The sequence below is a fragment of the Oncorhynchus mykiss genome, chromosome 19 (assembly GCF_013265735.2).
Source record: "Oncorhynchus mykiss isolate Arlee chromosome 19, USDA_OmykA_1.1, whole genome shotgun sequence".
NCBI lineage: Eukaryota > Metazoa > Chordata > Actinopteri > Salmoniformes > Salmonidae > Oncorhynchus > Oncorhynchus mykiss.
This window is the reverse complement of record NC_048583.1, coordinates 48,523,340-48,549,926: the sequence shown is the minus strand read 5'-3', so window position 1 is coordinate 48,549,926 and position 26,587 is coordinate 48,523,340. Positions and strand designations below refer to the sequence as shown.

The 26,587-nt window shown below is 40.6% G+C and overlaps 1 protein-coding gene across 1 annotated transcript in view; it reads right to left on the bottom strand.

Annotated features, from left to right (window-relative positions):
- LOC110498372 (AT-rich interactive domain-containing protein 1B) overlaps positions 1-26,587 on the bottom strand; it is a 331,437-nt gene that overhangs the window by 32,622 nt on the left and 272,228 nt on the right. Inside the window, exon 8 of the mRNA XM_036954974.1 lies at positions 18,694-19,009. Coding sequence (XP_036810869.1) covers positions 18,694-19,009 — 316 coding nt within the window. The remainder of the gene's footprint in view (positions 1-18,693; positions 19,010-26,587) is intronic.

The following is a 26,587-nucleotide window of genomic DNA, read 5'->3' as shown; positions in this document are numbered from 1 at the left end:
TTCGGTACTGTATAAACCATCATCCTGAAAATGTAGAGTCACATTTCCTTGAAAAAAAAAGACAGAATCTCTCTTTAAAAGCAAGTGTGTGATCAAGAGCAGAATAGAAATCCGTTTCATCCTCCCATCCTTCCTCTACTCCCTTGCAAATCCCTCACCCCTCCTCTTTTCATCCATCCTCTCCTCTCTCTCCTCTCCACCCAAAGTAATAATTTAACTAATTAAGGTGTGCTTCTGGAGAGGATCATGTTATTTGTTGTCATGGCAACGACTGAAATCAATCCCGTGCTTTCTCCTTTCCGCGTCACATCACGGCGTGTTGGGAGGACATCAGAGGGCTCATCAGAAACCTGCTGAACCACAACCAACAGCAGACGGACGCCCATGGCCACCCTCCGCCACCGCTCCATACCCTCCGCCACCGCTCCATACCCTCCGCCACCGCTCCATACCCTCCGCCACCGCTCCATACCCTCCGCCACCGCTCCATACCCTCCGCCACCGCTCCATACCCTCCGCCACCGCTCCATACCCTCCGCCACCGCTCCATACCCTCCGCCACCGCACCATACCCTCCGCCACCGCACCATACCCTCCGCCACCGCTCCATATACCCTCCGCCACCGCTCCATATACCCTCCGCCACCGCTCCATACCCTCCGCCACCGCTCCATATACCCTCCGCCACCGCACCATACCCTCCGCCACCGCTCCATATACCCTCCGCCACCGCACCATACCCTCCGCCACCGCTCCATATACCCTCCGCCACCGCTCCATATACCCTCCGCCACCGCACCATACCCTCCGCCACCGCTCCATATACCCTCCGCCACCGCTCCATACCCTCCGCCACCGCTCCATACCGTCCGCCACCGCTCCATACCCTCCGCCACCGCTCCATACCCTCCGCCACCGCTCCATACCCTCCGCCACCGCTCCATACCGTCCGCCACCGCTCCATACCCTCCGCCACCGCTCCATATACCCTCCGCCACCGCTCCATATACCCTCCGCCACCGCTCCATACCCTCCGCCACCGCTCCATATACCCTCCGCCACCGCTCCATACCCTCCGCCACCGCTCCATACCCTCCGCCACCGCTCCATACCCTCCGCCACCGCTCCATACCCTCCGCCACCGCACCATACCGTCCGCCACCGCTCCATACCCTCTGCCACCGCTCCATACCCTCCGCCACCGCTCCATACCCTCCGCCACCGCTCCATACCCTCCGCCACCGCTCCATATACCCTCCGCCACCGCTCCATACCCTCCGCCACCGCTCCATATACCCTCCGCCACCGCTCCATACCCTCCGCCACCGCTCCATACCCTCCGCCACCGCTCCATACCCTGTACCCTGTACCAGGCTAGCTCTGTAGCAACCGTGTACCAAGTCCTAAAGACAGCGCACCAGGACGTATAGCAGTTGGACAAACTCTACTTCCTGCTGGTCCAAATAATCTCCTGAATAATGAGAGAAAGGAGAGAGGTAGGAGCACAGAACATCCCCTCATCTGTGGTGGATAATTTCCTTGACAGTAGAGAAGACTACGGGTATTTAAGGGACATGGGTTGACAGTAGTAATAGTAGTAGTAGTGGGGACAGCTTTGTGTTAAAATACCACACGGACATAAGGTCATAGTAAAACCCCTGCCTTTCTGTTGAATATGGAGACCTGATGGTTGAAACATTGTCTTCATAAAATAAGATATTTTTGTTAGTGTAACTCTAAACACTGTGATCATGATCACTGTGATCATGCGGACAATTAGAAAAAAAACTCCTAATCTGGATTTGTGTAAATCAGTCAAAAGAACTGAACTTCCCCAAGCAGGGGAGGACAAAAATGGCACAATGTATTGGATGTGAGACAGAGACAATGACTAACCCGGCAGAGGGAGGGCTGGGTTTGGTAAACCTCTCAGTAATCTAATCTCACAGATGCAATTAGTCCTAGAGCATGTGTGATGATACATACTGTATGTAATTCCTCTATGGGCCTGTAATCACAAGGAAAACCATGGCTCACAGACAACAACATACACTCACATCAATCACATCCTGCCTGTTATGGACCGTTTCTTGGCAGCACTTTATTTTACGGGACTTTTACGGGATTTGCCTGGTATTTACAAGGAAATGATGTGGCATCATTGGGTATTTTCTGTTACTTACTTCAAAGAATGCAACCCAATTTGTAGCTAACATGTTACCACACGGTGCATAGTGTTGATAGTTTTAATAAATCCAGAAGAAACAAATAAGTAATTGATAGGTTTTCATTGTGTCATTACCATTACCATGCGTGTCTGAGTAGAACTTTTCTGTTCCGGAAAGTACTATTTCTCTATACTGCATCTAAATCCTACATCGGCCCTTACAGAAAAACACCAACCCCAGCTCTCATGTGGATACTGTAATAAAAAACATCAACAACAAAGTGGAGGTTGACTGTGGCGCTAGTCCATTATTACTAAATCATGTCATAAAAAAAAGGCCATTAGGAAACACTTGATGGAGGGAACGCAGGCCGTTTAATCACACTTAATGTATGCATGTGCTGCTATCAAAAAAGGCGCAGCGCATTTATCTTGCTCTCGGGCACCTTTGCTGAGGGAAAACACCCTGTTGCTGCAGAGAATGAGGGAAAAGCAGAGAGGGAGGGAGTTAGGTAGGTAGGTAGAGGGAGGTAGAGAGGGATTGAGAGAGAGAGAGAGAGAGGTAGAGATGGATTGAGAGAGAGAGAGAGAGAGAGAGAGAGAGGTAGAGATGGATTGAGAGAGAGAGAGAGAGAGAGAGGTAGAGATGGATTGAGAGAGAGAGATTAAAGAGAGAAGAAAAGAGGGAGAAAAACAGCGAGAGAGTGAGAGAGCAGAGAGGAGAAGATAGTAAAAGGAGAGTACTGTAAGAGTGTCCCTGGTGAGATAGTAAGGGGGGGGGGGGATTCCAGCTCACAGTGCAAGCTGTACTGTAGCATCCAGTAGTCATTGTAGCGTGAGCTAGGGGACGGTTGAGGGGAAACTGAGCTCCTCTCACAGAGAAGCATCAAACCCAGCAGCACCCTCTCTCTCTCTCAGCTTGTTGTGCAGTGTTGCTGAAGCCCGGGAGAACACAGTGATAAACAGCCCAGCTGTTTTGTTTATCTGCTTCTCAAAAAGTTCCTGCTGAGTTGACACTGCTTTCAAGTGAATCTGTGAGGCAGCAAGTTGTACCATAAAATCAGGAAAAACTCCTGTCCCTAACCATAAAATGTAGATTTAGTTGAAGCCCAGAAATAACAAAGACAGAAAGCACTAGGTCATTACTACCAGCGCAAAACATTATGAATAATGCTCTCATGAGGCGTTAGCCAAATTTAGAGCCACTTGAAATAATCTGAGAAAAATAATATGTGCTTTCAATCAGATAAACAAATTAGTAATCACTGTTCTATTTAAATGAGTAGACCTGCAGTCAGTCCCAGCCCTAGTCCTGTCTCCCTGTCTGTCTGTCTGTCTGTCTGTCTGTCTGTCTGTCTGTCTATCTGTCTGTCTGTCTGTCTTTCTCCCCTCGTCCTCCTGCATGAAGCTCTGCTCCCTGTCCTTAGTATTCTGCCCACATGTGTGAAGGACATCCGAGGAGGCCTGTCTCTGAGCATGCCCGGGGAGAGAGAAAGAGAGGGCCGTTGCCAAGGGCTGCCATGGTTACCAGGTGCGAGACAGTCAGCTGCAGTCACACAGACAGATCCAGAGCAGCACTACAGTGTCAGTGTCAAAGTCCCCTTCCTGGCTGTCCATTGTACACACTCACTGCTACAAAAGTGTGGCAGGAAGAAAATAGGGGTACTGCCACCTCCACCATCCAGCCCCTATTAATACCCAGCCACACCACTCTCTGACACCCCTGCCTGGTGAGAGGGAGAGTGAGAGAAACAGAGACAAAAAAGAGAGAGAGACTGTGGTGAGAGAGAGAGAAAAAGGGGGGGTTGCCTGGTGTAGGCAGTGGGAGGGTATGAACAATATGAATTATATATGGGCACAATCTGCTCTCAAGGCAGCTCCCTCTCAGCTCTCATCCCTCAGCTCTCATCCCTCAGCTCTCATCCCTCAGCTCTCAGCCCTCAGCTCTCAGCCCTCAGCTCTCAGCCCTCAGCTCTCAGCCCTCAGCTCTCAGCCCTCAGCTCTCAGCCCTCAGCTCTCAGCCCTCAGCTCTCAGCCCTCAGCTCTCAGCCCTCAGCTCTCAGCTTCATTTCAAGCAGCCAGCTCAGCTAGTGTCTGCGTGTCTGACTGCCTGACTAAACCCAAACATAATCTAAAATAAAACAGCGAATGAAGGGACAGCCTTAACATATTAAATACTGAGAAAAGCCCCCCCTTACATCAAACAGCTCCGACGGAGAGAGAGAAGCCATTTATTAAAGCCTAGCTGGTGCTGATGCCAAGGCTGCCTGTGAGCCACAACGCTGGGGGCAGCAGAAACGCATTCTTGACATTCAAGCAGCTCTTATTTATTTAGTAAATTTACTTGCTAAGGAGGTCAGAAATGAATTATTTGGCACGGATTTACCCTGAAGTGCTCTTTTCTCGCTCTCTCTCTCTTTGCCCCTTTTCCATTTCCTTTGATTTAGTTTTTTTGAAGCTTGCTTTCTCTAAGTGCTTATTTTCTACAAGCCGTGTTTCTGTAGCTCCAGGAACAGCTACCAAAGTAATTTAAAAAACAATTTCTGTCTTCAGCAGACATAGCCAGGACAACACCTAGCTTCCTAATGTTATTCTTCTGTTCTCCAAACCCCAACACCTTCCTTCACTCAAGACTGTACTCATGTTGTACATCTACAAGCCATGCAATAGTATTATCTCAATGTAAAAGCTCACCTTAAGATAACCCAGCTCCTTGGGTACACTTACAAGACAAGAGCAAGTTGACACAGTCATTAACACATGTGGTTTAAGCTGCATGGTCCAAGCTGTGTGGTCCAAGCTGTGTGGTTCTGTGTGGCTCAGGTGGTAGAGCATGATCCTTGCAATGCCTGACTTGTTGAGGGTTCAATTCCCACCGAGGACAAGTACACAACAACAAAAAGTATGAAAATCTATGCACTCACTAGTGTAAATCACTCTGGATAGGAGTGTCAGCTAAATGATTAAAATGTCAAACACAGACATATTATTTTTCTAAGTATCAGACCAAGCATGGGTGATGCAAACATAATGTATAATTCAAGGCCCTTAAGAGAGCCTCTGAGAACTGGGGAAAAACACGATCACACTTATCACCATCCAGCCATTGGATATCACAGTGGCCTTGCTCTGCTCATTTGGCATTCTGCGTAATGAATCTGGAATAGTCAATCCCAGGGACATGGTTTAGGCTGTTTGGTGTGCGTGTGCGTTTCTCCAGATGACAGACGATCTCCAGACAGCGAGGAGATGAAATCCAATTTCCCCTTAATCTTCAGATTATTTCCTTCCGTGGATTGTGTGGGTGGTGTGGTGAGGCCGTGCCAAAGGCATGCCAGACACATGAGGAGGTGGTCTGAGGGCTGCTTGTTTTCACACAGACCACAACAGGTTGAAATGTTTCACCATGCTGCTCTCAGATCAGAATCAGGACTATAAATGAGTAAAAACTAAACCCAGTGTTTCAGATTAATTTCCCCTTAATCTTCCTCAGCTGTTCAGGACAAAACACAACAAGGGTTGAGAAAGAGAGCAAAACAAAAGGGGACGTGGGGGGAGGGTCCACAATTCTCCTAAAACTGTCCCCCTCCCTTCCTTTCTACTTTCTCCATGGCAACACCACACACGTGCAGCCACAGAGCGAGGAGCTGTCAGCTCTCTGCCTCTTCAAAGTCAGCTGGGGGACCAGTAGAGCTGCCCTTTACCACACACACACACACACACACTGCTTCCCTCTGTGTTTCAATCAGACAGCACTAATTGCATTCCCAGTCACCCTCAGATCATCTCTACATCTGGGGACAGACTGAGAGACACACAGAGAGTCTGCATACAGTACCATCCATGGAGGGGGATCTAGTATTCACAGCATGGTTCACTGACACTGCATTCTCCCTGTCCCGAAAGAACTGCTTCTGAAGATGAAAATCAGCATGCTAAGCATGCTAATTAGTATGTATTCTCTATGATGGAAACTAGGACAGAAACTGGAAGAGCCAATTCTGAGTGTCTAGATGAAAGGGTGATAAGAGTGAGAGAGAGGGGGAAAGGATGGAGAGAGGGAGGTGTAGAGAGAGGATGGCAAGACAGGCGGGGAGAGAGACAGGATAACAGTGCTGAAAGAGGACAAAGACAATGCCTCCTTCTCAAAACAAATCAAATCACATTTTATTGGTCACATACACATGATTAGCAGATGTTAATGCGGGTGTAGCTAAATGCTTGTGCTTCAAGTTCCGACCGTGCAGTAATATCTAACAAGTCATCTAACAGTTTCACAACAACTACCTAATACACACTCTCCCTCACTCCCCTGCCTCACCCCTCTCTCCCTGTGGGCCTATGTCTGGGTGTTTGGTGGAATGAGAGTGGAGACTGACAGGCTGTGTGATTTGCCCCAGCAGTATGCATCATGTTGTGCCACTTCTTATTGACAGTGAAGATGTCTGTTAATGGCTCCTTCAGCATTTACATAGTCTGTCTGCAGCGCTCCTGATCTGCACCATTAATCACACAGTGTCAACCATCGCAGACACACACAGGATTCTCCAAATGTCAACAGGCTCCATGATGCATCACCATCGACCACGGTGGGCGCTCTCTCCACAGAGAAGCGAATGTTAGCAGATCCAACATGGAGGATGATTTGTTTGTCATTGTTAACACACATGGGGGATAAAGATGATTCTCATTTCACTGTGGCAACTATTTTTATGTTTGTTTGTGAAATTACATATGAGCGATGTCGACATTAATTTGAAACTGGAAGCTTCCTGCCATCCAGGACCTCTATACCAGCCGGTGTCAGGGGAAGGCCCTAAAAATTGCCGCCCTAGTCATAGACTGTTATCTCTGCTACTGCACGGCAAGCAGTCCCGGAGCGCCAAGTCTAGGTCCAAAATGGCTACCCGGACTATTTGCATTGACCCCCCCTTTTTTTACACTGCTGCTACTGGCTGTTTATTATCTGTAATCTATGCATAGTCACTTTACCCCTACCTACATGTACATGTTACCTCAATTAACTGGACTAACCTGTACCCCCGCACATTGACTCGGTACCGGTACCCCCTGTATTTTGCCTTGTTACTGTTATTTTATTTTTGCTCTTTTGTTTTTTACTTTAGTTTATTTAGTAAATATTTTTTTGACTCTGATTTTTCTTAAAATTGCATTGTTGGTTAAAGGCTTGTAAGTAAGCATTTCACAGTAAGGTCTACATCTGTTGTATTCGGCGCATGTGACAAATAACATTTGATTTGATTTGGTGTCTAGTCCTGTGTCCAGTGCTATAATTTCACACCACTAGAAGAAGGGAGCACTGTGGTGGTGGTCTCTCAACAAGCTAAACTTAATGTTAAGAGAGTTGACACCTCCAGATTTGCTCGAAACACCACATTTCCAGAAGGTGTCACGCCCTGATCTGTTTCACCTGTCCTTGTGCTTGTCTCCAACCCCTCCAGGTGTCACTTATTATCCCTGGTGTATTTATCCCTGTGTTTCCTGTCTCTCTGTGCCAGTTTGTCTTGCCTGTTCAAGTCAACCAGCGTGTTTTTCCCATGCGCCTGCTTTTTCTATTCTCTTTTGCTATCTCTCCAGGTTTTGAGCCTTGCCTGTTTCTGGACTCTGTACCCGCCTGCCTGACCATTCTGCCTGTCCTGACCTCAAGCCTGCCTGCCACACTGTACTTCCTGGACTCTGAACTGGTTTTGACCTTTTGCCTGTCCACGACCATTCTCTTGCCTACCCTTTTCGAATATAATAAATATCAAAGACTCAAACAATCTGCCTCCTGTGTCTGCATCTGGGCCTGGCCTTATGCCCTTATAGGAGGAGTCTAGAGAGCCAAGAAAATTGTACAAGATGCTATAACTAGAAACATAAAGCAAAACACAGGTCAGCAGTTGGCAGTCAGTAAAATCTTTCAATTTTAGCCAGTGATGCTAGCATTGGCCAGATTAGTTTTGCAACGCCCAACGCAGGAGATGAGAAGCAGGTACAGGGAGTGAACCATTTAATATAGACGGACATGCAACAGAACAAGACCAGCGTCTGGACTTAAACACAACAAATAATACTACTACAGGGAACAGCACAGAGTAGCAGACATACAGTGCCTTGCGAAAGTATTCGGCCCCCTTGAACTTTGCGACCTTTTGCCACATTTCAGGCTTCAAACATAAAGATATAAAACTGTATTTTTTTGTGAAGAATCAACAACAAGTGGGACACAATCATGAAGTGGAACGACATTTATTGGATATTTCAAACTTTTTTAACAAATCAAAAACTGAAAAATTGGGCGTGCAAAATTATTCAGCCCCCTTAAGTTAATACTTTGTAGCGCCACCTTTTGCTGCGATTACAGCTGTAAGTCGCTTGGGGTATGTCTCTATCAGTTTTGCACATCGAGAGACTGACATTTTTTCCCATTCCTCCTTGCAAAACAGCTCGAGCTCAGTGAGGTTGGATGGAGAGCATTTGTGAACAGCAGTTTTCAGTTCTTTCCACAGATTCTCGATTGGATTCAGGTCTGGACTTTGACTTGGCCATTCTAACACCTGGATATGTTTATTTTTGAACCATTCCATTGTAGATTTTGCTTTATGTTTTGGATCATTGTCTTGTTGGAAGACAAATCTCCATCCCAGTCTCAGGTCTTTTGCAGACTCCATCAGGTTTTCTTCCAGAATGGTCCTGTATTTGGCTCCATCCATCTTCCCATCAATTTTAACCATCTTCCCTGTCCCTGCTGAAGAAAAGCAGGCCCAAACCATGATGCTGCCACCACCATGTTTGACAGTGGGGATGGTGTGTTCAGCTGTGTTGCTTTTACGCCAAACATAACGTTTTGCATTGTTGCCAAAAAGTTCAATTTTGGTTTCATCTGACCAGAGCACCTTCTTCCACATGTTTGGTGTGTCTCCCAGGTGGCTTGTGGCAAACTTTAAACTACACTTTTTATGGATATCTTTAAGAAATGGCTTTCTTCTTGCCACTCTTCCATAAAGGCCAGATTTGTGCAATATACGACTGATTGTTGTCTTATGGACAGAGTCTCCCACCTCAGCTGTAGATCTCTGCAGTTCATCCAGAGTGATCATGGGCCTCTTGGCTGCATCTCTGATCAGTCTTCTCCTTGTATGAGCTGAAAGTTTAGAGGGACGGCCAGGTCTTGGTAGATATGCAGTGGTCTGATACTCCTTCCATTTCAATATTATCGCTTGCACAGTGCTCCTTGGGATGTTTAAAGCTTGGGAAATCTTTTTGTATCCAAATCCGGCTTTAAACTTCTTCACAACAGTATCTCGGACCTGCCTGGTGTGTTCCTTGTTCTTCATGATGCTCTCTGCGCTTTTAACGGACCTCTGATACTATCACAGTGCAGGTGCATTTATACGGAGACTTGATTACACACAGGTGGATTGTATTTATCATCATTAGTCATTTAGGTCAACATTGGATCATTCAGAGATCCTCACTGAACTTCTGGAGAGAGTTTGCTGCACTGAAAGTAAAGGGGCTGAATAATTTTGCACGCCCAATTTTTCAGTTTTTGATTTGTTAAAAAAGTTTGAAATATCCAATAAATGTCGTTCCACTTCATGATTGTGTCCCACTTGTTGTTGATTCTTCACAAAAAAATACAGTTTTATATCTTTATGTTTGAAGCCTGAAATGTGGCAAACGGTCGCAAAGTTCAAGGGGGCCGAATACTTCGCAAGGCACTGTATATGCAGGGGCAGTCAACAAAGTGAGGGAGTCCAGGTGAGTCCAGGTGAGTCCAGGTGAGTCCAGGTGAGTCCAGGTGAGTCCAGGTGAGTCCAAGCTGCACGTAATGAAGAAAACAGGTGCGTATAATGACGGGTAGCCTGGGGCCCCAAAACCCTTGACAGGTGTCAACAGTGTTCCAAATTACAGACAAAAAACTCACTCAGTTATATTAATGATGTTCTAAAAACTCACTCAGTTCTATTAATGTTCTAAAAACTCACTCAGTTCTATTAATGTTCTAAAAACTCACTCAGTTCTATTAATGTTCTAAAAACTCACTCAGTTCTATTAATGATGTTCTAAAACTCACTCAGTTATATTAATGATGTTCTAAAAACTCACTCAGTTCTATTAATGATGTTCTAAAAACTCACTCAGTTCTATTAATGATGTTCTAAAAACTCACTCAGTTCTATTAATGATGTTCTAAAAACTCACTCAGTTCTATTAATGTTCTAAAAACTCACTCAGTTCTATTAATGATGTTCTAAAAACTCACTCAGTTCTATTAATGTTCTTAAACTCACTCAGTTCTATTAATGATGTTCTAAAAACTCACTCAGTTCTATTAATGATGTTCTAAAAACTCACTCAGTTCTATTAATGATGTTCTAAAAACTCACTCAGTTCTATTAATGATGTTCTAAAAACTCACTCAGTTCTATTAATGTTCTAAAAACTCACTCAGTTCTATTAATGATGTTCTAAAAACTCACTCAGTTCTATTAATGTTCTTAAACTCACTCAGTTCTATTAATGATGTTCTAAAAACTCACTCAGTTCTATTAATGATGTTCTAAAACTCACTCAGTTCTATTAATGATGTTCTAAAAACTCACTCAGTTCTATTAATGATGTTCTAAAAACCCACTCAGTTCTATTAATGTTCTTAAACTCACTCAGTTCTATTAATGATGTTCTAAAAACTCACTCAGTTCTATTAATTATGTTCTAAAACTCACTCAGTTCTAATAATGATGTTCTAAAAACTCACTCAGTTCTATTAATGTTCTTAAACTCACTCAGTTCTATTAATGTTCTAAAAACTCACTCAGTTCTATTAATGATGTTCTAAAAACTCACTCAGTTCTATTAATGTTCTAAAAACTCACTCAGTTCTATTAATGATGTTCTAAAACTCACTCAGTTCTATTAATGATGTTCTAAAAACTCACTCAGTTCTATTAATGATGTTATAAAACTCACTCAGTTCTATTAATGATGTTCTAAAAACTCACTCAGTTCTATTAATGTTCTAAAACTCACTCAGTTCTATTAATGTTCTAAAAACTCACTCAGTTCTATTATTGATGTTCTAAAACTCACTCAGTTCTATTAATGATGTTCTAAAAACTCACTCAGTTCTATTAATGATGTTGTAAAAACTCACTCAGTTATATTAATGATGTTCTAAAACTCACTCAGTTCTATTAATGTTCTTAAACTCACTCAGTTCTATTAATGATGTTCTAAAAACTCACTCAGTTCTATTAATGTTCTAAAAACTCACTCAGTTCTATTAATGTTCTAAAAACTCACTCAGTTCTATTAATGTTCTAAAAACTCACTCAGTTCTATTAATGATGTTCTAAAACTCACTCAGTTATATTAATGATGTTCTAAAAACTCACTCAGTTCTATTAATGATGTTCTAAAAACTCACTCAGTTCTATTAATGATGTTCTAAAAACTCACTCAGTTCTATTAATGATGTTCTAAAAACTCACTCAGTTCTATTAATGTTCTAAAAACTCACTCAGTTCTATTAATGATGTTCTAAAAACTCACTCAGTTCTATTAATGTTCTTAAACTCACTCAGTTCTATTAATGATGTTCTAAAAACTCACTCAGTTCTATTAATGATGTTCTAAAAACTCACTCAGTTCTATTAATGATGTTCTAAAAACTCACTCAGTTCTATTAATGATGTTCTAAAAACTCACTCAGTTCTATTAATGTTCTAAAAACTCACTCAGTTCTATTAATGATGTTCTAAAAACTCACTCAGTTATATTAATGTTCTTAAACTCACTCAGTTCTATTAATGATGTTCTAAAAACTCACTCAGTTCTATTAATGATGTTCTAAAACTCACTCAGTTCTATTAATGATGTTCTAAAAACTCACTCAGTTCTATTAATGATGTTCTAAAAACCCACTCAGTTCTATTAATGTTCTTAAACTCACTCAGTTCTATTAATGATGTTCTAAAAACTCACTAAGTTCTATTAATTATGTTCTAAAACTCACTCAGTTCTAATAATGATGTTCTAAAAACTCACTCAGTTCTATTAATGTTCTTAAACTCACTCAGTTCTATTAATGTTCTAAAAACTCACTCAGTTCTATTAATGATGTTCTAAAAACTCACTCAGTTCTATTAATGTTCTAAAAACTCACTCAGTTCTATTAATGATGTTCTAAAACTCACTCAGTTATATTAATGATGTTCTAAAAACTCACTCAGTTCTATTAATGATGTTATAAAACTCACTCAGTTCTATTAATGATGTTATAAAAACTCACTCAGTTCTATTAATGTTCTAAAACTCACTCAGTTCTATTAATGTTCTAAAAACTCACTCAGTTCTATTATTGATGTTCTAAAACTCACTCAGTTCTATTAATGTTCTAAAACTCACTCAGTTCTATTAATGTTCTAAAAACTCACTCAGTTCTATTATTGATGTTCTAAAACTCACTCAGTTCTATTAATGATGTTCTAAAAACTCACTCAGTTCTATTAATGATGTTGTAAAAACTCACTCAGTTATATTAATGATGTTCTAAAACTCACTCAGTTCTATTAATGTTCTTAAACTCACTCAGTTCTATTAATGATGTTCTAAAAACTCACTCAGTTCTATTAATGATGTTCTAAAAACTCACTCAGTTCTATTAATGATGTTCTAAAACTCACTCAGTTCTATTAATGTTCTAAAAACTCACTCAGTTCTATTAATGATGTTCTAAAAACTCACTCAGTTCTATTAATGTTCTTAAACTCACTCAGTTCTATTAATGTTCTTAAACTCACTCAGTTCTATTAATGTTCTAAAAACTCACTCAGTTCTATTAATGATGTTCTAAAAACTCACTCAGTTCTATTAATGTTCTAAAAACTCACTCAGTTCTATTAATGATGTTCTAAAACTCACTCAGTTATATTAATGATGTTCTAAAAACTCACTCAGTTCTATTAATGATGTTATAAAACTCACTAAGTTCTATTAATTATGTTCTAAAACTCACTCAGTTCTAATAATGATGTTCTAAAAACTCACTCAGTTCTATTAATGTTCTTAAACTCACTCAGTTCTATTAATGTTCTAAAAACTCACTCAGTTCTATTAATGATGTTCTAAAAACTCACTCAGTTCTATTAATGTTCTAAAAACTCACTCAGTTCTATTAATGATGTTCTAAAACTCACTCAGTTATATTAATGATGTTCTAAAAACTCACTCAGTTCTATTAATGATGTTATAAAACTCACTCAGTTCTATTAATGATGTTATAAAAACTCACTCAGTTCTATTAATGTTCTAAAACTCACTCAGTTCTATTAATGTTCTAAAAACTCACTCAGTTCTATTATTGATGTTCTAAAACTCACTCAGTTCTATTAATGATGTTCTAAAAACTCACTCAGTTCTATTAATGATGTTGTAAAAACTCACTCAGTTATATTAATGATGTTCTAAAACTCACTCAGTTCTATTAATGTTCTTAAACTCACTCAGTTCTATTAATGATGTTCTAAAAACTCACTCAGTTCTATTAATGATGTTCTAAAAACTCACTCAGTTCTATTAATGATGTTCTAAAACTCACTCAGTTCTATTAATGTTCTTAAACTCACTCAGTTATATTAATGTTCTAAAACTCACTCAGTTCTATTAATGATGTTGTAAAAACTCACTCAGTTATATTAATGATGTTCTAAAACTCACTCAGTTCTATTAATGTTCTTAAACTCACTCAGTTCTATTAATGATGTTCTAAAAACTCACTCAGTTCTATTAATGATGTTCTAAAAACTCACTCAGTTCTATTAATGATGTTCTAAAACTCACTCAGTTCTATTAATGATGTTCTAAAACTCACTCAGTTCTATTAATGATGTTCTAAAAACTCACTCAGTTCTATTAATGATGTTCTAAAAACTCACTCAGTTCTAATAATGATGTTCTAAAACTCACTCAGTTCTATTAATGATGTTCTAAAAACTCACTCAGTTCTATTAATGATGTTCTAAAAACTCACTCAGTTCTATTAATGATGTTCTAAAAACTCACTCAGTTCTATTAATGTTCTAAAAACTCACTCAGTTCTATTAATGATGTTCTAAAAACTCACTCAGTTATATTAATGTTCTTAAACTCACTCAGTTCTATTAATGATGTTCTAAAAACTCACTCAGTTCTATTAATGATGTTCTAAAACTCACTCAGTTCTATTAATGATGTTCTAAAAACTCACTCAGTTCTATTAATGATGTTCTAAAAACCCACTCAGTTCTATTAATGTTCTTAAACTCACTCAGTTCTATTAATGATGTTCTAAAAACTCACTAAGTTCTATTAATTATGTTCTAAAACTCACTCAGTTCTAATAATGATGTTCTAAAAACTCACTCAGTTCTATTAATGTTCTTAAACTCACTCAGTTCTATTAATGTTCTAAAAACTCACTCAGTTCTATTAATGATGTTCTAAAAACTCACTCAGTTCTATTAATGTTCTAAAAACTCACTCAGTTCTATTAATGATGTTCTAAAACTCACTCAGTTATATTAATGATGTTCTAAAAACTCACTCAGTTCTATTAATGATGTTATAAAACTCACTCAGTTCTATTAATGATGTTATAAAAACTCACTCAGTTCTATTAATGTTCTAAAACTCACTCAGTTCTATTAATGTTCTAAAAACTCACTCAGTTCTATTATTGATGTTCTAAAACTCACTCAGTTCTATTAATGTTCTAAAACTCACTCAGTTCTATTAATGTTCTAAAAACTCACTCAGTTCTATTATTGATGTTCTAAAACTCACTCAGTTCTATTAATGATGTTCTAAAAACTCACTCAGTTCTATTAATGATGTTGTAAAAACTCACTCAGTTATATTAATGATGTTCTAAAACTCACTCAGTTCTATTAATGTTCTTAAACTCACTCAGTTCTATTAATGATGTTCTAAAAACTCACTCAGTTCTATTAATGATGTTCTAAAAACTCACTCAGTTCTATTAATGATGTTCTAAAACTCACTCAGTTCTATTAATGTTCTAAAAACTCACTCAGTTCTATTAATGATGTTCTAAAAACTCACTCAGTTCTATTAATGTTCTTAAACTCACTCAGTTCTATTAATGTTCTTAAACTCACTCAGTTCTATTAATGTTCTAAAAACTCACTCAGTTCTATTAATGATGTTCTAAAAACTCACTCAGTTCTATTAATGTTCTAAAAACTCACTCAGTTCTATTAATGATGTTCTAAAACTCACTCAGTTCTATTAATGATGTTGTAAAAACTCACTCAGTTCTATTAATGATGTTATAAAACTCACTAAGTTCTATTAATTATGTTCTAAAACTCACTCAGTTCTAATAATGATGTTCTAAAAACTCACTCAGTTCTATTAATGTTCTTAAACTCACTCAGTTCTATTAATGTTCTAAAAACTCACTCAGTTCTATTAATGATGTTCTAAAAACTCACTCAGTTCTATTAATGTTCTAAAAACTCACTCAGTTCTATTAATGATGTTCTAAAACTCACTCAGTTATATTAATGATGTTCTAAAAACTCACTCAGTTCTATTAATGATGTTATAAAACTCACTCAGTTCTATTAATGATGTTATAAAAACTCACTCAGTTCTATTAATGTTCTAAAACTCACTCAGTTCTATTAATGTTCTAAAAACTCACTCAGTTCTATTATTGATGTTCTAAAACTCACTCAGTTCTATTAATGATGTTCTAAAAACTCACTCAGTTCTATTAATGATGTTGTAAAAACTCACTCAGTTATATTAATGATGTTCTAAAACTCACTCAGTTCTATTAATGTTCTTAAACTCACTCAGTTCTATTAATGATGTTCTAAAAACTCACTCAGTTCTATTAATGATGTTCTAAAAACTCACTCAGTTCTATTAATGATGTTCTAAAACTCACTCAGTTCTATTAATGTTCTTAAACTCACTCAGTTATATTAATGTTCTAAAACTCACTCAGTTCTATTAATGATGTTGTAAAAACTCACTCAGTTATATTAATGATGTTCTAAAACTCACTCAGTTCTATTAATGTTCTTAAACTCACTCAGTTCTATTAATGATGTTCTAAAAACTCACTCAGTTCTATTAATGATGTTCTAAAAACTCACTCAGTTCTATTAATGATGTTCTAAAACTCACTCAGTTCTATTAATGATGTTCTAAAACTCACTCAGTTCTATTAATGATGTTCTAAAAACTCACTCAGTTCTATTAATGATGTTCTAAAAACTCACTCAGTTCTAATAATGATGTTCTAAAACTCACTCAGTTCTATTAATGATGTTCTAAAACTCACTCAGTTCTATTAATGATGTTCTAAAAACTCACTCAGTTCTATTAATGTTCTAAAACTCACTCAGTTCTATTAATGATGTTCTAAAAACTCACTCAGTTCTATTAATGATGTTCTAAAAACTCACTCAGTTCTATTAATAATGTTCTAAAACTCACTCAGTTCTATTAATGATGTTCTAAAACTCACTCAGTTCTATTAATGATGTTCTAAAAACTCACTCAGTTCTATTAATGTTCTAACATGTTCTACAAAAATCTCTGAAACTGGAAACACTTATCTCCCTCACTAGCTTTAATCACCAACTGTCAGAGCAGCTCACAGATTACTGCACCTGTACACAGCCCACCTATAATTTAGCCCAAACAACTACCTCTTTCCCTACTGTATTTCATTTATTTATTTATTTTGCTCCTTTGCACCCCATTATTTTTATTTCTACTTTGCACATTCTTCCATTGCAAATCTACCGTTCCAGTGTTTTACTTGCTATATTGTATTTACTTTGCCACCATGGCCTTTTTTTGCCTTTACCTCCCTTATCTCACCTCATTTGCTCAGATCGTATATAGACTTGTTTATACTGTACTATTGACTGTATGTCTGTTTTACTCCATGTGTAACTCTCCACTTCAGCAGAAGCATTGCTGATCGGTCTCCACCCGTCTCCCAACAAGCATTGCTTCATTAAACAAAGCCCCGAGCTGCTCAGTATGACCACTTCCCTTCTTCCTACTAGCTTATTGGTTGACAGAGAATCTACCCTTTCAAAATTAGTGTCCATGTTTTTTACACATGCTCCCCTGACAGGGTTCACCCAGAGTTAACTGCCCACACACAATTCCACTGCTCCTCTCCTCTCCGCTCTGAGAAGCACTCACACATTAAATGCTCAAACACACTAGATAATAATCCCCATTACATTGTTTGATATGTGTCAAGGTTGTTCATAATGCTGCTTTTAATCTTGTTGTCCAAGTGGTTTTTGAGTTTCCTAAGTAGCTTGGTGTTGTGTTGTACATGTGAAGGGCATGTTATGATCACTTAAAATCTTGTGAAGTGTTTTCCAAGGTAACATAGTGCATCTTTGTTCATTTGTACAACTGTCTTTCCCATGCCTTTTACTGCCACTCAGCCTTTAACCCAGCATTTCATTGTAGGAGACTATGCATAATTTCAACAGAGAGATTGTGCTTCAAATGCCTTATCGATAGATAGTAGCACTATATACAGTTCTTACTGTACTATAAACAAGAATAAATTTCATTCAAGGTAAAATAAATAAAATAGTTCCATGGCACACAACGCTCCTCAAACAACGCTCCTCACACAACGCTCTTCACACAACGCTCCTCACACAACGCTCTTCACACAACGCTCTTCACACAACGCTCCTCACACAACGCTCTTCACACAACGCTCCTCACACAACGCTCTTCACACAACGCTCCTCAAACAACGCTCCTCACACAACGCTCTTCACACAACGCTCCTCAAACAACGCTCCTCACACAACGCTCTTCACACAACGCTCCTCAAACAACGCTCTTCACACAACGCTCCTCAAACAACGCTCCTCACACAACGCTCTTCACACAACGCTCCTCAAACAACGCTCCTCACACAACGCTCCTCACACAACGCTCTTCACACAACGCTCCTCAAACAACGCTCCTCACACAACGCTCTTCACACAACGCTCTCCACACAACGCTCCTCTATATCTCCCCAGTCTGAGCATAGAGAACTAGGTACTGAAACATTTAGTCTGAAGACCATAAAGCCCCAAAGTCTCTGTAGTGACAAGTGAGTGACGCCTTATGCTCACTAATTTTAGCATGCTATTTCAGGGGGTGGTAAAAATAGGCTCTTCTCAAAAGAGCATTGCAGTAATGTGCTCCACCTTCTGCCCAATTCCTCTCCTCTTCTCGCTCTCTCTATCAATGTCACTATCACACACAGATCACACACATATCACACACAGATCACACGTATGCTCGCATGCACACACACACACACACACACGCACACACGCACACACACACACACACACACACACACACACACACACACACACACACACACACACACACACACACACACACACACACACACACACACACACATCATCATCAGGTTAAAAAAAAATAACAACATGTTATCTCACCTGCCCTGTACAGAGTTAGCTGCGGCCTGCATGACAGCGGCGGCTGCCTCCTGGGCCTTTCGGTTGACATTGCCCAGTGAAGGAGGGCCCATCCCAGGGCCGGCTGGCTGGGGCATACTGGGGGAGCTGGGGGCCATGTTGGGGTAGGGGCGGCTGCCCACACCAGGACTGCGGCCCATAGGCTGCCCGGGACCCTGGCCGTGCATGGGGCTGCTGGCATTCATACCCTGGCTGTTGGTCATGCCAGAGCCTGGCCCGGGGCTGCTGTAGTTGGCACTGGGGGTCCCGCCATAGTTGGGTGGACGTGGGTAGTTTCCTGAGGAGAGAGGAGACATAGAACATCTGGGAGTGAGTAGACACCAGGTTAACAATAACAATAAATGTATCCCTCAACATGAATAGTGACTGTAATGAATTCAGTCATCTATTTTATGGTAGTTTCACGAAGCCAATCGCTCTGCACCCACTACAGAGGAGAACCTAGAGGTCTGGCACACAAGGATAATCTTATATTCGAGTCAACTGATTTTTTTACAATTTTTATAGATTTAAGCATCTGCTAAATTACCATATCATTACAGTATGTAGCCACGACGTATCAGCACAAGGATAACATTGTTATAGGAATTAAACTTCATATGTCAAATAAAAGCAAATGTCAGATAAAACTGCTTAACTGACACATACTACAGCATGACATTTTTGACTCAATAGCCTCTGTAGGGTGCATCTATGCAGATGTGGATACAGGTGTTTGTTTCACTGAAGCTTTTGCTATTGACATTGGCTGCAGATCTGATATCTATGGGAGGGGAGGGATGCTGAATCGGCATGGGAGCAATTGCACAGCTTAAGCATGAGTCTGAGAAACACTTGAGAGTCATTCTAATCTGCAGTTAAGGCTTTCTCCCTGCCCCAGCAGCCATACAGGCATGACGACACAATCCTTCCTAAAGCACACTTAAACCCTTTTTTGGATCAACACAGTCCAGAACCAGCTGGAAAAGGAGTCTCACACACACACACAGAGCACACAAAGCAGACATGGGTACTTTCCACCGTGATTTTTTTCTCTAAGGACAATTCCATGAAAAATAGAAAATGTGGCGTCCCTTTTGTGAAGGTGGCTATTTATTTTGATTTGATTAAGAGTGCTTTAGTTGGGGCTTACAGCCTAATCCTCTGAGAATATGTCTGGAAAAGGGGATCAAGTCGCTTTAAACCAAAAGGTTTTTTTGGCTCTGAATGAGGGAGTTGAATGAAAATATTCTGTGTGAGGAACTGACTCCAAAAATGGAAATGTCTTTTGGTATGCTCGAGCTGCTTCAGTGGAAAGACATTCCGCATGACATAAGCCTGTCCAACAGCAAAAAAGCCCCCCCCCCCCCCCCCCCCCCCGGAGATGGGATTTATATCAAATCAAAATAAAATAATTTCCCATGAAACTCTGCTGCTCCAGTTGAATTTGTCCAGAATGTGTGATGAAATCTAGTGTATGAGGAGATGCAGAGAGTCAGATATGTATCTGGGGAGGTAGCTGATTTGGAACACTGTTGACACCTGTCAAGGGTTTTGGGACCCCATCTTAAACTTTCCAAAAAGGAAACCGTTCAGAGAAAAGGGGGGATGGAAGACAAACACAGTAGGATGTTTAAAACATGGATAGGGGAAGGTGTGCCTGTATGCATTTGTGGTGTGTGTGTGTGTTTCTGTAAATGTCTGTGTGCAAGTAAAAAGTGAGGCACAATACCATTCCACTCTTTCCAAAGCAGTGACATAGTTGAGAAGAGAGCCATGGGAATCATCTGGTGTGTGGTATCCTCTCTCTCCTTCCCATTCTACAGTACTGTACGTGCTGCAGCTGAAACGCCTGAGTCAGAGGCCTATCTCATCCCACACAGTCACAGTGGCTGGACGCTGGCTCTGCTCCATGGCTTCTCACTGCTCTGCGTGTGTGTGTGTGTGTGCGTGTGTCTGCATGTGTGTGTGGACACTGTGGTTCTTGGCTGTGCTCTCGCTCTCCTTCTCTGGTTTTGACTTTTTTTGACACCGATTGGCTTTTTCCATCTTTAGCACCCAAGCTTCTGTCCAAAAAAAGAATGAGGCAGAGCCTGTGAAGTTTCCGAGACGGCCCGGCCAGGGTCCTAATCTACTGTGGTTTACACTGACACAAACGTTACCATGAGAGTCGTATGAACGAGGACATTCACATTAAACTGGACAGAGTTGATCAGTCATACTGACATTTATGAGACAGTTTAAGAGTGCCAAGTTTAGGGGGTCCAGAGATACCCTTAAAAAATATATACAGTACATGACCAGAAGTGTGTGGACACCTGCTCGTCAAACATCACATTCCAAAATTATGGGCATTAATATGGAATTGGTCCCCCCTTTGCTGCTATAACAGCCTCCACTCTTCTGGGAAGACTTTCCACTAGATGTTAGAACACTGCTGAGGGGACTTGCTTCCATTCAGCGACAAGATCATTAGTGAGGTCAGCATTAATGTTGGGTGATTAGGGCCAGGTGTTTCGGTCAGGGCTCTGTGCAGGCCAGTCAAGTTATTCCACACCGATCTCGACAAACCATTTCTGTATGGACCTCGCTTTGTGCACAGAGGCATTGTCATGCTGAAACAGGAAAGGGCCTTCCCCAAGGCCGTTAAGATTTCCCTTCACTGGAACTAAGGGGCCTAGCCCAAACCATGAAAAACATCCCCTGACCATTATTCCTCCTCCACCAACCTTTACAGTTGGTACTGTGCAATTGGGCAGTTAGCGTTCTGCTGGCATCTGCCAAACCCAGATTTGTCCGTTGGACTGCCAGATGGTGAAACGTGATTCATCACTCCAGAGAGCCCGTTTCCACTGCTCCAGAGTCCAATGGCGGCGACCTTTACACCACTGAAATTTAGTATTGTGCATGGTGATCTTAGGCTTGTGAAATCACTCAGCTCTTCAGTAAGGCCATTCTACTGCCAATGTTTGTCTATGGAGATTGTATGGTGGTGTGCTTGATTTTATACACCTGCCAGCAATGGGTGTGGCTGAAATAGCTGAATCCCCTATCCTTGAAGGCGTGTCCACATACCTTTGTATATATAGTGTATCTTTTATTTTATAAAGTTTTGTTTAGCTTTTTTCGAGGGGCGAGAAGGATCCACATTCAGCTTAACTGTGAGAATTTCTTCTTCAGGGTGAGAATAGCTCATTTCCAGGATGGTTGGTACTGTAGCTGGTGCTGTGCCAGACTGCTGCTTCAGGGCAGATTAGTGTTGCCTTTTCCTGCTCTGCTCTACCCTCTACAGCTACTGAGGGGCCCATCTCTCACCCAGAGTACCGCCACATCTTCTAGGGCTGCTCTGAGTGACCTCTCGTCCTCATTCAGACTTATACACAACATTCAAACAGCTGATCATCACCGAATCCTCCTTTTGCTGTTTAGACACATTTACAAGCAAAACAGAGAGAAAAAGCACCAGAAAGATGTAATTTCTTCTCCATACCTTCCTGTTCTCCTGACCCTCCCTCCTCTCTCAGGATACGGTGGTCTTTAGGAGGTGTGGTATTTATAACCCGCAGAGAGAAGACTGTGGTGCGTTACCAATTACATGGAAATTCCAGGCTTGGTCACCCTTTCTGAGGATGCTGTTGCCGAGCTGTATTCTAATCCCCACACTCCCGCGGGAAAAGGAGGACTGTGACCGAACAGATTACAGACACTGCTTCCTCAGCAGAATGGATGCAGCATTGCTAACAGCCGGCTCGCCCATCCCTGGCCACTGCAGGAAAAAACCCTGTGTACCAGAGAATAGCTGCCCACTGAATCTGTGGACACCGTCACTGAGGAATGTAACACAGATTACACGGCTGCGGCTGTATTCTACAGCTGCAGAACATACAGAATGGGCAGAGTTGCTTGGCTAATATATAAGAAAATACTGTATAGTATGTTGCTGAACACAAACAAATTGGAAGGATGACATCATTTTTTTGGAGAGACGAATTATGTGTAGAAGTATAATTTTTTCCTTTTCCATTCTATCACTCTGAAATTCTCTCACCTTTTCCCTCCCTCTCTCTATCCCCCCCCCCGCTATTTGGCCTGAGGCCCCAGGTAGATCCTCTCAGAGCCACCTCAGCATCTCTCTCAGCAAGGCGCCTGTGGTGCAGAAGCTCTGGAGCACCTCAGGGCTTTGCACTCAGTCCAACCCATTTCCCAAAACCTCCACTGCCCCTCCGACTCCCTGGGATCGAGCTTTCCTTTAACCAAATTAGGTATAAGGGCCCAGCAAAGCATCCAGGCTCACAAACTGCTGTCCAAAGCAGGTTGATTGTGGAATGTTAGGTGTGGGAGAGGCACAGCAGGCGTTTCCTCTTTTCACTGACTGTCTTATAGAGCATGCTGAGCTAACAACTGGAGGCCTTTAAAGAGCTTGGTGTCAACAACTAGATAATGTTAAATAACTTGTGCCGCTTGTGTTTGAAAGGGAGTTCAAAGGGCGGTCAACATATTTTGTACTTAAACATTGTGGTTTTTGTACTTAAACAAGTGGTCAACCTGGATGCTGTACCTCATTGCATTAGTAAAGACCCAGCTAACAATTATATAGAGTGAAAACATTTTTGTAATGTTTCCCCTAATGTTTGAGTTAGTTAGGGTAACATTCTATCTATGTTAGCAAAAATCGTTTGGCGTTAAGAGTTACAAGAACATTCCCTTAATATCAAACAGCACATGCCCAGAACACGGTTGCCATGTTCTCAGAACATAATATATTTATGCTCTAGACACGTTTCATGGAAACATTGCAAGAACATTTCTGTGTATCAGTTATCAGGACTTGGCAGAGCCCCACCTGTTTAGCCAAAAGAAAAAAAAAATAATAATAATTGTTGCCTGTTTTGCTTGAGATTTTGGAAATGATATATGTCACATATCAGTTTGTAAAGAATGTGAAAAAATTAGAATAATTTTGTTAATAAAGCTGTATACGAACATGGTTTCTATTTTTCTTTCTTGATTAAGTCAGCTCCAAAATGCAGGTGTTTCAGTGCTTTCTGTGGTGGTGGTGGGGCAGCCAGCAGAAAATATAGAGCGTAAAGGTTGGTAATGTTCCCTAGTTGCGCCGTGATTGGCTCAGTGTTCTGTCACTTATGGGGACACTACGTCATCGCAAAATCTAAAATTTCATCAAATCACGTTATATGTACCGTAGCTTTGATTGGACTTATCATGTCAACATCATACTTTCAAAATCTTAGCTAGCAAGCTAGCTTCTTAGGGAAGTTTGGATGACTGAGGTGCCCAAAGTAAACTCCCTGTTACTCAGGCCGAGAAGCTAGGATATGCATATAATTGGTAGTAGTGGATAGAACACTCTAAAGTTTCTATAACTGTTAAAATAATGTCTGTGAGTGTAACAGAACTGATGTAGCAGGTGAAAACTCGAGGAGAATCATCCCAATTTTTTTTTTTTTTAGCTCACCACTCATTGTAATGGCTGTTTATGGGAAAATCAATGGAATACCTCCCAGATTGCAGTTCCTATGGCTTCCAGTAGATGTCAACAGTCTTTAGAGAGAGTTTCAGGCTTGTTTTGAAAAATGAGCAATAATTTGTAGTTTTTCTAGGTGGCTCCCATTTTGGCTGTAGTATTGTGGTGTGCGTAGATGAGGGTGCACTCTTTGTTATTTATCTCCGGTAATGAACATACTATTCAACGTCTTAAATTTGATCGTTTATTTACATATTAGGGTACCTGAGGATTGATTAGAAATGTTGTTTGACTTGTTTGGACGAAGTTTATTGGTCATTTTTGTGATTCATTTGTATCCATTTTGAACGAGGGAAACCGGTGGATTACTGAAGGACTTTATCGAACAAAACAACCATTTGTTATGTAGCTGCGCCCCTTGGGATTGCAAACAGTGGAAGATCTTCAAAGGTAAGTCATTTATTTTATCGCTATTTCTGACTGTGACGCCTCTGCTTGTTTGGAAAATGTTTATAGTGCTTTTGTATGCGGGGCGCTGTCCTCAAATAATCGTGTGGTATGCTTTCGCCATAAAGCCTTTTTGAAATCTGACAAAGCAGCTAGATTAACAAGAAGAGTAGCTTTTAAACAATGTAAGACACTTGTATTTTCATGAATGTTTAACATTACGAATTCTGTATTTTGAAATTTGCGCTCTGCAATTTCACCAGATGTTGGCGTTCACCGGATGTTGATCCGCAAGAAGCTAGACAAGCAGTCATCATCATTAATCACATTGACAATCTACTGGAAAATCCTTTTCAATCCTTGTCATATGAAGAGAAATTATAGATAAAACATATCGGTGCTCATTGGCCGTTGGAAATAAACATTACACAACAAGTTGGAGATTGCAAATTCAACAATGAGTGGTTTGGAAGAAATCAGTGGCTAACTGCAAGCATTGCAAAGCAATTACTAGCCTGCTATTCAGTGGAGTGAGTGTGTGGTCCAAGTCTGGGTTCAATGGTCTCTTTTCCAAGCTTAAAAGGATAAACATTTAACATCATGGGCCAGAAAAGGTTGAATACATTGGCCATGCTGTCAATCAGCATGAATTCTGCCGCGTTCAAAACATCAAATCTCAGACCTCAGTGAGTTCAAGACAACTGGGAACTCTGGGAAAAAAACTAGCTCTGACTGGGAAAATACATTTTGAACAGTCATCCAACTCAAAACCATCTTTCTAGAGCTCCGACCTGAAGATCACTAACGTGGTGATTCAACCTTGTTTTTTTTTTGTTCCCAGTTGCCTTGAAAGCACCATAAATCCAGAGAATGCCATACATCCAGAGACTTTGATGACAAAGTTTGATGACAAAATGTGCTCACAAGAAGGACCGCCACACCACATTCCTGTTCAACTTGGCACAGCACAACAAGGTGAGTCCAAAAATGTATTGTATGCTGCTGCATAAATTATGCAATATGCCAGGGAGATATATATACTGTAGCTAAAAAAGTAATACTAAGTGTATGTTGTGTAGTAAGCTGGTAGTGTGCCTTGTGCCTCACCCTAATAATTTTATCACTGTCCCCTTCATTTGAAAAAGAAGAGCCGCACACTCTAGGAGCTTAGATTAAATTATTTTATAATATAATAATTCAATAATATACTCTGATGAAGACAGCTTGTCTGTCGAAATGTTGGTTATTAGGATATTCAATTATTGCATCTGAGTTCCTAGAGTGTGCGGCTCTCCATTTATTTTTCAAGTGTTCTACAATGGATCCTCCTTTAAAAGTTGTGGCATACTGCAGCACACCTTGCGTGCAACTGCAGCATTCTGTGGCACATCATTTAATTTGCAGACATTTTTTCTGTTATTGCAAGTTATTACTAGTTTGACCACCAGAGGGCATCTTTGAGAAGCATTTGAGAGTATTCCGTGTTGGCATTATCAGAGATTTTAAAAACTTTATTTTTGTAATAACATAGTACAGTATATGGGATTGATTTGAAGATATTTTGCTTAATTAATTTGCTTAATATTATGGTGTTTCTATTCAGAGAAAAGCGAAACCCTCAGAATTTCCATTAGGATGGAATGGAAAATATGGTGCTGTACAACGTGATGGTCAGGAGTAGGCTACAGGATTGGAGGATTCTAAATTGTTTGCCTTCATTAGACAACTTTGTTCCAATATTTCTGTAAATCAGTGAAATTTATTCCCATAATAATTCATTATGGATCCATAACTAAATCAACATCTGCATTTTGAAAGAGTATTTTTTTAATCATTATTTTATTAACGAAATGTGTTTATTTGTTTATTAGGCTACTGTGCAGTCTACAATACATACTGTAGTTAACATGGGAAAGTGCCTAATTCCTTACATAAGGGAGAGCAGGC